This window comes from Mytilus galloprovincialis, chromosome 10, assembly GCF_965363235.1.
Source record: "Mytilus galloprovincialis chromosome 10, xbMytGall1.hap1.1, whole genome shotgun sequence".
In the NCBI taxonomy this organism is placed as follows: Eukaryota; Metazoa; Mollusca; class Bivalvia; order Mytilida; family Mytilidae; genus Mytilus; species Mytilus galloprovincialis.
In genome coordinates, this window is record NC_134847.1 from 72,400,539 (window position 1) to 72,413,577 (window position 13,039).

The 13,039-nt window shown below is 31.9% G+C and overlaps 1 protein-coding gene and 1 long non-coding RNA gene across 3 annotated transcripts; both read left to right on the plus strand.

Moving 5' to 3' along the window:
* Positions 1-55: 55 nt before the first annotated feature.
* LOC143048325 (IST1 homolog) lies at positions 56-3,943 on the plus strand. Of its 2 annotated transcripts, none has more exons than XM_076221955.1 (3): positions 56-423; positions 1,154-1,634; positions 2,714-3,943. In XM_076221955.1, the coding sequence occupies exons 1-3, from the start codon at positions 155-157 to the stop codon at positions 3,026-3,028; spliced, it is 1,065 nt and encodes a 354-aa protein (XP_076078070.1). In that variant the 5' UTR covers positions 56-154; the 3' UTR covers positions 3,029-3,943. The 2 variants fall into 2 exon arrangements, with proteins under 2 accessions (XP_076078070.1, XP_076078068.1); XM_076221953.1 differs by having other exon boundaries at positions 57-423; positions 2,711-3,943.
* Positions 3,944-7,704: 3,761 nt separating this feature from the next.
* Positions 7,705-9,679, plus strand: LOC143048318 (uncharacterized). Its single transcript, XR_012969790.1, has 3 exons — positions 7,705-7,839; positions 8,499-8,616; positions 9,134-9,679. It is a non-coding gene; the product is annotated as an uncharacterized LOC143048318 (long non-coding RNA).
* Positions 9,680-13,039: the final 3,360 nt, after the last annotated feature.

The following is a 13,039-nucleotide window of genomic DNA, read 5'->3' on the forward strand; positions in this document are numbered from 1 at the left end:
AATGATATGATATTTCTATTTTTTATTTTCGTACGATAAACAGGGAAGTGACGTCAAACACAAACAAATCCTGTCAGGGTCGTGTGACTGTGATTCTATATGTTGAAATAAAACTGTGACACAGTGGTTACAAACTTACAAGGCATTCGACAAAATGTTCAGCAGTAGCGCAAATTACAACAAACTGAAAACCAATCTGCGATTGGTGATAAATCGGTTAAAACTACTTGAAAAGAAAAAGACAGAACTTGCTGCTAAAGCCAGAAAAGAAATAGCTGATTACATTTCAGGAGCAAAAGATGATAGAGCAAGGATAAGGGTAGAACATATTGTTCGAGAAGATTACCTGGTTGAAGCTATGGAACTCTTAGAAATGTACTGTGACCTTCTGTTGGCACGATTTGGTCTAATCCAAACACAAAAGTAAGCATTTCACATACTTGTCCAAGCACTTGTTTTTATCCATGGGAAGGTGGCTATCCATATACATGTTTGTAGAACTCTAGAATGCAATGGTACTCTGAACTGCCATGGTCAGGCTGAGGTGCATCTGATGGTTTGACCTCCGCAAATAGTAAAAAATTAACTTAAGGACCTAAGAGCTACAGTTCCGCCGCTAGCTACATGTATTGGTATGCTTTTCGTGTTTATATAGAGATCAATGTGTAAAAGCAGTTTTTATGTTAATAAGGGCTTACAATATGTAAACTGTTGATGCAACAAGAAACGGGGGGATGGTCTTTTCATAATTATATGACCATCAATATGCTGTTACTGTACACTCGTACATGTACATGTGATGTGATTTAATTCAACAAAAAGTGAAACCCATATAGAATAAGCTGCTTATTAAAGGCCCTGTACATGCTGTAGTCCATTCTATTGATTGTTTTTAGTTGGTTCAATATAAGCAAGAATTATTTCTCTTTTCTTGGGATGTTTGATGTCTAAAATATATGTTCTTTCAGGAAGCAATTTTAATTTCCATGTATGCCTTGATTATGTTGATTAATTAATCATTAGTCTACCATGATTACAATTATGATAATCTAGTTAGGATTCATTTATTAAACCTGTTTGTAGATTCTTTTTCATTTGCTTAGTTTTCTTATTAAAACGTATATTAAAATGAGTCTGTTTTCTAACTTTACAGAGAACTAGATCCTGGTTTGGAAGAGCCAATAGCAACACTGATCTGGGCAACCCCAAGATTACAAGCAGATGTTCCAGAATTAAAAATTGTCGCTGACCAGCTATCAGCTAAATATGGCAAAGAATTTGCCCAGAGTTGTAGAACAAATGAACTGAACAATGTTAATGAAAAAGTTATGCATAAATTAGGAGTTCAAGCACCACCCAAAATTTTAATAGAAAGATACATGATTGAAATAGCCAAGACATATAATGTACCGTTTGAACCTGACCCCTCAGTAATGGCTCAAGATGAAATATTTGCTGCAGAGAACCTGTTGATTGATTTGGACGAGAAGAAAGGAGGTGGTGGTGGGGGAGGAGGGGGAGGTGGCATGAGTGTGCCACAGATACAACCATCAGCATCAGCACCTTATCCACCAAGAGCCCCACAAGATCCTGCCTATCCTCCTCCACCAGGTGGAGGATATCCACCTCAACAGGTAAGAAATTTGTTAAAAAAGAAATAGATGGAAATATTGTTATTAAAAGTTTAACTATTCTTATCCACATCCACCTACATGTAACAATCTCAGCTGGAAAGACATCAGGGCAAATTTTGTTTGAAAGAGTTGTTGTGGATTGTTGTCTCATTGGCAATCATACTACATTTCATGTCTGTGGACCTCAGCAGGAACATGTACATTTGATCAAACTCAGTATTGTATATCTGTACATAAAAGAGAATGGAAATGGGGAATGTGTCAAAGAGACAACAACCCGACCATAGAAAAAACAACAGCAGAAGATCACCAACAGGTCTTCAATGTAGCGAGACATTCCCGCACCCGGAGGCATCCTTCAGCTGGTCCCTAAACAAATGTATGACTTTTTATTTTGAAAATTATACACCATTATCATGATTATTTAACATGTTTAATGATTGATGTATCTGAAATTTGGAAAATCACAAAATTTTCACAACTTTTGTTATTACTCAGGAGGCGTAGAAGTGACATCATTGAAAATATACTTCAACATGTATTTCACATCTTTATCAGTCTATACCTATGGTTATGAAAATAAGAATATGGAACTATGATTGCCAATGTGAACTCTCGATTGTCTATATTCATATTACATAACGAGCAATTTAAATTTTAATCCATTTGGCTGATGGATTTTTCCTACCTTAAGTTCTTTGTCTTCAACATTGACAACATTGCATATATATATTTATAATATTTATTCAACTGAGATGCATGGATGGATAATTGAGGACAAAACAAATTTTAACAACACAGCAACCTTAGGATTTAAAAAAGAACTTCACAAGCAGTCATTCGTCCTGAACATGCATGAAATATTTGCCACTGGACATTAAGCAACCAACAATCAATCAATCAATCATGGTCATACCAGAATGCTATGAATGCAGCTGACAAAAAATCTGGAACTATGTTACTATGTATCAGGTACCAGTACATTGAACATTCTGCAGACTAAAACTTAATATTCCTAATTATTTGTCTTTGAAAGTACAAACAATGTAATTTAAATACAATTTACTATATTTCAGCAGAATCAACCAGGTGGGTTTCCACCACCAGTTCCCCAGTCAGGACCAATTGGACCAGGGGGCTTTGTGGACCCAGGAGCAGTTCCACCAAAACCATCCTATGATGATTGGTTAGGTGAAGACCCAAAGAAGCAGGTCCATAGTGCACCCAGTGGACCCCCACCTAATGTAGGCTTTAATTTACCAGATCTACCAACAGTACCTAATAATACATTACCTGACCCTGGTAATTCTGTGGGGACATCGTCAGCAGGGGGAGAGGACATTGACTTTGATGATTTAACAAAAAGATTTGAAAAACTGAAGAAAAAGAAGTGAAAATACTTGGATGCTTTTATTTCTCATGTAGGAACCTTGTAATCTTTTGTCCTTTCTTAAAATTATAGCAACTATTTATTTGTTTTGTGACACATTGAATCATTTACATGAATACACTCTTTGTATTTTCCTAATTAATCAGTGAAATACTTTGTCAAACTCATAACTTGATAATTTATGTTTTATATACTACTAACAAACAGTTTATTATGAAAGACTCTTAAAGAATGGAGAAATGTGTCCTTGTTTACACCAAAATAAATTGGTTCAGGGTGCACATATTAAATTACTTTTGTTGGTAAATAAAGTAAAACTAGAAATATTCAATGTGAAAGGCAAATCCAAATTTTTCACTTATAATGTATCATCCCCCTATCATGTCCTCATAATGAACTGTAATGGTATGATGCTTATGTTGTTACATGTACAATTTGAAATGTATGCATGCAGGTGTTAGGTTATTTTATGTCTCACATTAGGAGTGAGGGGCTCTACTGCAATAAGTTTGTCTATTGGTTTTTACAACTATTTTAATTTCCCGGTACATCTTTAGTACTATTGAACAGAATTACTAAACAATCCTGTCTATAGATTTAAAGTGTTAGCACTTTTTAGAACTGTCAGATACCTTCCTGCTTTCAAAACTTTTGATTATTGGTGAAATTATACATTGTACAATAACATGCACAACCACTTGTTTGCAATTGTTTTATATCTGATCTGTATTTATTCTAATCCAATCTAGTTCAAATGAATTATATAATCATATATGTTACATAATGTGACTTCTTATAGTAATTAATTTTGTTGAAATATTCATATCAGAAAAATATGATAGATTGTACAAACCAATATTGTTAAATTAAGTCTTTAGAAAAATTGACAACTGATTATGAGTAAATTAATCTTTGTATACCTTTGTGTTTGGTTCTCTTCTGTTTAATATATTCATACAAACTGTATAAGGCATAATTAGAAATGGATGTTGCTCCAGTAAGACAGGTTTACAGAGATAAATAAAGGCAACAGTAGTATACGGCTGTTCAAAAATCATAAATCGAAAGAGAAAAAACAAAACCGAGGTTACAAACTAAAACTGAGGGAAACTTATCAAATATATAACAGAACTACAACACAACAGAGACACAACACAGAAATGTAACACACACATAAACGAACTTTTATGTAACAATGGCCATTTTCCTGACTTGGTACAGGGCATTTTATGAAAAATAGTGGGTTGAACCTGTTTTGTGGCATGACAAACCTCCCGCTTTAATGGCAGTGTTAATTATAACATTAAAATGACAGCATTACATGACAGGGTTACAATAAATAAACAGATAAATGGGAGAAAAAATAGGACAGAGAAACAAACGAATAATAGCCATTAAAAGGTAATAGTGTTTTTTTTAAATGTATACGCCAGACACGCGCTACGTCCACACAAAACTATGCTCAGATGTAAAAAGTTTGAAAGCCATAACAACTACAAAGTTGAAGTTGGCATAGGACCAAAAGTTCCAAAAAGTTGTGAGGCCAGGTTTATCTGCCTGGGACAAAAACATCATTATTATCAAGAATAATGCATAGTTTTACAAACAGTAAATTTTATAAAATGACTATATAATAGATATACATGATTAAACTGAAGTGGTGACTAGCTATAAAATAAAAACGAATACATTGCAAAATCACAGCCCTGTTAGCCATAGTCAATGCAACGCCCAAAGTGACATCACATTTAAATTTCTAAAACATGTTCTGAAAATTAAGAAAGAATTTGGATGAAATTCAAGATTAGATTTGTATGAATTATCTAACTTATATTAATAACAGTGAAAATTACAATACTAATTAATATTTAATTGTAGTAGTAATTAGATAATTAAATGTATTATCTAGCTTTGTGGGTGTTTCTGCTGATCAATCTGCAAACCAAATATATCGTGTAAATTTCGTTGATCCAAAACTAAATCTACCAAATGAACTGAATGAGTAGTTATCCCCAACACAACACACGAATACAACAGAAACAAATATGATTTACAACTACAAATGTTTAGACATTTGACAAAATCAGATGAAAACAACATCAAAACCCAACAAATTAATTTGGGCTGGAAAAGTACCGTACCATGTCTTGAAGCAATACGAGTTCACACTCATCAAAACGAAACATTCGGGAATGAGTCATGTTTGGTAATAAAGAGATCAGACGACGTAATGACAAACCACAATCTAAAACGTGGTAAAAATGTCCATAGTTTGGACAAAGATACATCAAATGGATCAACCAATTCGTGATGGTGTCCGTAAAATTTACGGAGTGTCATTTTTAATCTGTCCTCATAACTTTGTTGGATCAGTTTCTGTGTTAGGAGCACACTCCTGTATATGAAGTCCGTATAGTGGGAACATGCACGAGAATAACATATAAATAGAGCTATGTAAACACCTTAGAAGGGGCAGTGGGTATGTTACTGCTGAGAAAGGGGAAAAGGATAATTGGGAAGTTGGTTTCGTCCCGTTTATCATAGATTTTCGTTTGAAGTCGTCCATCTGTGCCAATATTGAGGAAAAGGTCAAGGTATGAAGCAGTCCTTCTAATATCAGTAGTATACTTAATTGAAGTTCACTGGGATATATGAGATGCAAGTATTGGCTGAAATATAGGTTATTCTGTGATGGGACATCATCAATATATCGGAAAGTGAAATTAAAGAATTTTGCAAGGTGCTTTTTCTGTTTGTCTTTTAGATGGGTTTGAATGAATTCTGCTTCACATGAGTACAAAAATAAATCGGCTGGTAGGGGTGCACAATTAGTACCCATTGGAATATCGATTGTCTGTTAAAATATGAATCCTCCAAACTCCACAAATATATTATCGATCAAATAGTCCAGCATTTTGATAATATCATCTTCCGTATATTTAGTGTGGTTCTTCACAAAATATGAATTATTGTAACCCAAAACAAGAAATTTGTATCTACGATTCCCCATTTTTATAGAAATAGCTCTGTTTAATGAAATGGATAGCAGCTCTTACTTGTTTAAATCAGACTTGTGACCTTGATGTATGGCAAGCCGTTTTACTATTTATTCTAACTTCAAGATATCTTATATAAACTTAATAAGATATCTTATATAAACTTAATAAGATATCTTATAAAGAAAATTATATTAGATATCTTATAAATTATATAAGATATCTTATAAACTTTATAAGATATCGTATATACTTTATAAGATATCTTATAAAGTTTATAAGATATCTCATACAATTTATAAGATATCTCATATAATATATGATATCTTATATAAGCCAGTTTTTATAAGATATCTTATAAACTTTAGGAGATATGTTATAAATAATTTTTATATAAGATATCTTATAAAACATATAAGATATATTATATAATATATAAGATATATTATATAATATATAAGATATCTTATAAAGAAAATTATATGAGATATCTTATAAACTATATAAATATATAAGATATCTTATATAATTTATAAGATATCTCATATAATTTTCTTTATAAGATATCTCATATAATTTTCTTTATAAGATATCTTATATACTTTATAAGATATCTTATATACTTTATAAGATATCTTATATACTTTATAAGATATCTTATTTACTTTATAAGATATCTTATATATTATATGAGATATCTTATAAAGTATATACGATATCTTATAAAGTTTATAAGATATCTTATAAAGTTTATAAGATATCTTATAAAGTATATAAGATATCTTCTAAAGTTTATAAGATATCTTATAAAAACTGGATTATATAATATATCTTATATATTAAATGAGATATCTTTAAGTTAGAATAAATAGTTAAACAGCTTGCCATATTGATGTCTCATTTATAAGTACCTGTGACCTTAAAAAATGTTATTAAACTAGTTATTTTATAGTTTTACATTGCTTTTAGATATGCTCAAAAGTGACCTGGTGTCGAAGTAGCAAAGGGGACTTAAAGTTTTACCCTTGTCAGTCTGTACATCCGTTGGTTTCTGTTCTCCTACTTTAGTTTGACTCAACTAAATGTTATGAAACTTAAAAAAAGCAGTGCTTATTCACGCAAAACACAGATCAAGTTTGAATTGTGGTGGTGTCACTTTAACCGTTCTACACTGCAAATATTGCAGACGCCTGACGCGTCTGGACGCGTTCCAATTTTAAACACAATATGTTCAGTTATTAACATTAGTGTTCCACATTGAACACCAGCGTTAAAGAATATAACACATTGTGTTCAGTCTTTTAACGCACATATTCAAGACAAGTGTTCTAAATTGAACACTAAAAATGTTCTTATATTGTAATGGGGAGTGAAAAAAAATTCATCATTTCAGAGTCAAACAGACGATGAATAAGGGTGATTCGTACTATGATTTGACGATAAATGTATTTTAGCTGTATCGGCATATAAGCAAATTATAGTTTGGTAAAAAAAAATGAAACATTTTACAAGAGCGTATTTATAAGCGTGCAAATGATTGATTTTTAATATGAATCTTTTTCTAAACGACTTAAGTTCTTAAGGTATTTTTTTTAACAATGTAAATGCGTAAATGCTCATGAAAACGTTGCTCTTGTAAAAGCGTTCTGGTGTCGAACATGATGCGTTCAAATTTACCATTTTCCCTGAACGCCATGTGTTCCAAACATATCCGCGTACATAACAGCGCGTGACGTATTAATGTACCGGAAGTTTGGTTTTTGATCGTGATTGAAGAAGCTTCACTGAAGAAAATTAACAACAAAACTTGATATAATAGGTATGTTTATCTATATTTATCTACACATGACGAACATAAAAAATATTTTTTTTAGTCATGAAATCAACAAATGTCTACTTGGACAGGACACACTGAAGTATAAATGGAAGAACGTTTTGTTCGAACATAAAACTGTCCCCTCCACTTCCACTTAACTGTGCTGTCATAATTCGATTAAAAAAGTAGCGGTTCTTTGAGAGATTACATTCAAATTATCATGTTTAAAAAAAAATTAACCTCTGTAAATTTATACGTAAATGTTAAATGATATCGTTGCTATTGTAAATGTGTTCTGGTCTCGAACATGATGCGTTCAAGCTAATCGTTTTCTCCGAACGCCATGTATTCCTAACACGACTCAAACATTGTGTATAGAAAGCATTAAGAAGATCAAACGATCATCTACACTTTTGAGGATGTACATTTTTTAATTAAATAAAACCAATGCATAAAGATTTGTTCACAAATGCAAAAACTGTCACGACATTGCAATGTCAAGACAGAAGTTTGTAAAAAAAGGCATACTGCAACACTAATTTTAAATTTCTCATGTATATGTTATTTATAATAGCTTTGTAATTAGTAATTCATTTTAGCAAATGTCCACCCTTGTGCACTGCATTCATGTATTGTAATGTATTCCTCTGTTACTTTTATAGGGTACAAACCCAACTATACTGTACTTAAGGGTAATTGTTCGTGCATACCTCTAGAATAAAGAGAACATGTTGCAGTTCAAGAGATGACTACTTATCCTGCACCATAAAAGTACTATATGTAAGTTTAAGAATTTTGAATAGGAGTGCATGTCCATTGACTTCTTACAAGTGTTGTTATTGCAGATTTATCAATAAAATGTGCACCATTCACTTGTTTACATTAATCAGAAAGCTATTTGAGCTAAATTTGATGCAATTACATCATCCGTCAATTATCCGTATACAGATCATAAGTGAAAAAATTACTAAATATCTTTCAAAATAAAGGCAAATGGTTATTAGTTTCTTGAAATGTTAGCAGTTAATTTAGTGACAAGTCTAAGTTGACGATAAAGTTTTGCCTAAAAAACATAATAGCACTTGCTGGACACTTTCTATCATTTTTTTTAAAAGATATAGAACACGAGAGCACATTTGACCACTCAATTACCACTCATTGGCAAATGCATCTTATCTTATAATGCTGACAAGTATAATGGAATTACAAAAACGAAATAAGATTTTCTAATATTCTTAAGGAATGTCGACATGATGAATAATTTGTTTACTCATACACTTCATATTTCACATTTTAGAACCTACGGTTGATGGATAACAAGGTTAAAGAATAATTATAACCCAAGGAGACGAATCCTCTAAAAATGGAAGCTCAAAATCAGTTGTAAATGACTCAAATCATGTTTAAAAGTGTCCAAGGAAGCAGTGTTACATGAACACCGACTCGACTACTAGCATCATATACACAGGGTATTTTATGTTTGATATTGACTATCTGAGTGCTATGCAGCCAGTGGATTATGGAACATTTTGGTGATAAAAGAGTCAGTGGCATCAGTATTTTGTAAAGAAATTCAGAACAGTTCTTGACTTAGGAAGTTGCAAACGATGAGTTAAACATAAGACACTTGACTTTGTTGTAACATAATAATTTTAAATATATGACGAACATTTTGTTTATGAGTAAATATTTGGACACATTTTGCAAATTACAAATGTTATATTTCTAACTTGTCTAACTTGTCATTTTAAAGTTGCTTCAATATTTCACATTTTATTGTACTTTTTTTTTTAAATGTTGCCTTTTTTAATCAATTAAAGACGTTTTTAATCAATTAAAATATTTGTTTTACAAGACCACAATAATGTTTCAGAGAATATAACACTTTTTCTGGAACATGTAAAATTGTGTTCCAGTAATATACACTATGTGTTCTGGATATTAACACATATTTCTGGAACACAGTCCGAGCGTTCCAGAAGTGTTACAAGGCTTAGAACGCGTAACGGCATACAATTTTGCTCACAAGGACATGTTCCAGATTCAAACACTAGGCGTTCAAGAAGTACACGCTATCCGTTCAAGAATAACACATAGCGTTCGAAAGATGCACACATGATGTTAAAAACTGGAACACGAAAGTTAATATCTAGAACACTGTTACGCGTTCCAGATTCAAACACTAGGTGTTCAAGGAGTACACACTATCCGTTCAAAAATAACACACATAGCGTTCGAAAGATGCACACATAATGTTAAAAACTGGAACACCAATGTTAATATTGAGAACACCGTTACGCGTTCCAGAAGTGTTACAAAAGGGCGTTCAAAAAGTGTTCAGATTCTTAACACTTTTATTTACAGTGTAGAGTTATGCCCCTCTACAAATGGAAGAAAATGCTGAATTTTTTGTTTCCATTCTCTTAACTTTAGTTCGGCTCAACAGACCGTTATGAAACTCTCACACAATGCTTATTACCACAAAATAGATCTAGTTGGAATGTTGGTGGTGTCACTTTAACTGTAACAGTTCTAGAGTTATGCCACTTTACAAATGGAAAAATTGCTAAATTAAGGTATAATCCACATTTTCATAAAAGGCAACACAGGAATTCAGAAGCAATTGCATGTCAAAACTGAGTGCTCATGAAAAGCTCAAGATTGCACATGCAAAAAGATCCTCCAATAACCCTTTCAAAACTTTTGTGAAGAAATCTGTATTTTACTGCCTCAAACAGTATATCTCACTACAAGTCAAATGATTGATTATACATGAATTCCTGGTCCAAGTGTTAACCTGTGTCACTGCATGCAATTTATATTGGTAATATGTATACTGGAGCATATATGAGGATTCCCTTTCACCTATGCCAAAAAAAACTGTGTAGTAAAGGTTCGTTGTACAATGAGTGTTGTATTAAGCTGCAAACCAAATATCAAATCATTTTCCTTTCGTTTGAAGCTGTAGTTTACCGATTGTTACCTTATAAGATATTTATTGTAAACAATCTACTAAGACGCATGGGTATTTAGCACGTGTATAACACATACAATAATGTAATAGTTTATTTCAATGACTGATCCATGTGTATTGCGATAACCAGATTTTAAGAAAGGTCACGCTGTGTTCACTGCATACGAAAAAAATTTCGTCGAATTGTTTACTAGAAGCAATTTTTTATAATAAAAACTAGCCATTTGTAGAAAACTTTCCTTGAAAAATGTGTGTTGTATTAAGCTGTGAACCAAATATAAAAGCATATCCTTTCATAGAAACCAAAACAAATTGTAGAAAACTGTCCTTATAAAATTGCATAACCCCTACAATTCAACATTATAAAGATGCAGACCAAATATCAAATCAATCATATAGAAGACAAGAAAACTTTTATACATACGAGTCATCTTTTTTTTTCTTATGGAATTACCGGTATCCCTAAAAGAAGCAAACCGTCTTGTCTTTTTTCTTTCTAATCATGAAGTAATAAACATTATCAAGATATCATTAAAAAGCTGTCACAATGGCTAAACTGAACTGGAAGATTAATTTTTACGGATAAATTGCTCTGTACTCCGAAGTCAAAGGTTTGATTTAAGTGTGCTCTCATGCTGTGACTGTGTTATTCATTTGTTAAATTGATTAGGTCAGTTTCCGGGAAACCCCTTATTATAACAAAGTAACTAAGTATTCGCCTAAGTCATGTAAAAATTATAGTAAAAGTAAGTCAAGTGAATTTGGTTTGCAGCTTTTAAATACAACACACATTTTACCATGAAAAGTTTCTACAACGTATTATGGTTACTATGAAAGGGAAATCATTTGATATTTGGGCTGCAGCTTAATACAACACACATTTTACAAGGAAAGTGATAAATTGTACGATTGTCTAAAACAAGAACTTGATGCTCAGTTGCATATGTCTCCAAAATGTTCTAATTATAAATATATGTTAGATAATTTTTATCTGCAATTTTATTTATGCAAACCAATTCCAAATGTTTACAAAAAATGTATAACAAAAATAAGTTTAAGTAGTCACAACTTAGCTATAGAAAACGGACGATTTTATGGTATAACAAGAAATAATAGAATATGTACTTTTTATAAAAACGATATAGAGGATGAGTTTCATTTCATCCTCAAATGTCCACGTTTTTAAGGTTTTAGAACAATTTATATTAAGCCATTTTATTGGAAAAAACCGTCGTTGACAAATTTATAAAACTGATGAGTACCAACAATGTAAATGAATTGTGTTATATTTGTTATTCTCATCGGATTTTGTCTAATGCTTAGTCCGTTTCTGTGTATGTTACATTTTAATGTTGTGTCGTTGTTCTCCTCTTATATTTAATGCGTTTCCATCAGTTTTAGTTTGTTATCCCAATTTTGTTTTTTGTCCATACATTTACGAGTTTTGAACAGCGGTATACTACTGTTGCCTTTATTTAGGAACATCTATGTTTAGATTTTTTAAGCTTAGATCCGAAATATTAAAATAGTGTTTGTTTATTACTACAACACCTTCTGCTGTCACATAGTCTGTGTTTATGTATGTATTATATGTATTATTGATGTTGATATAATTGTATACCTATAGTTTATATAGACTTTGGTAATAAAGATATATACTTTAATAGGAATCAAAGCCGGGCTTCATTGTTATTGTGAAACTGCCATCTTCTAGAGATGGCGTGAATCAGATGGGGATTTAAAAATTCCAAATATCTTTTTGAGTATAAACAATCTAAGGCTTTCATCTTGCAATAGCATTAGAACATTTGACTTTTCTACACTTTACACTAGTATTCCCCATTCCAAACTAAAAGACAGATTGAAAGAACTTGGTATTGCTTTATTTCATAAAAAAGAATGCCCAACGTAGATATACGTATCTTGTCATAGGGAGGAATAAATCCTACTTTGTAAAGAATCACTCTGATTCAAACAAAAAATTCTCTGAAACTGAAATTATCATGATGCTAGATTTCTTGATTAACAACATATTTGTTACGTTTGGAGGACGTGTTTTTTCAACAGACTATCGGCATTCCAATGGGAACCAATTGTGCCTCTCTTTTTGCTGATTTGTTACTTTATTATTATGAGGCTGACTTCATACAGATACTTCTTGGGAAGAAAGATTAGAAGTTAGCAATATCCTTTAACTTTACTTTGCGCTATATAGTTGATGTTCTCTCA

Bases quoted from the DNA above. Each gene is read 5' to 3' on its own strand.
- LOC143048325 (XM_076221953.1), top strand. From the start codon at position 155: ATGTTCAGCAGTAGCGCAAATTACAACAAACTGAAAACCAATCTGCGA. The intron at 424-1,153 runs GTAAGCATTTCA...CTAACTTTACAG, and splicing joins GGTCTAATCCAAACACAAAA to AGAACTAGATCCTGGTTTGG. The intron at 1,635-2,710 runs GTAAGAAATTTG...ACTATATTTCAG, and splicing joins GAGGATATCCACCTCAACAG to CAGAATCAACCAGGTGGGTT.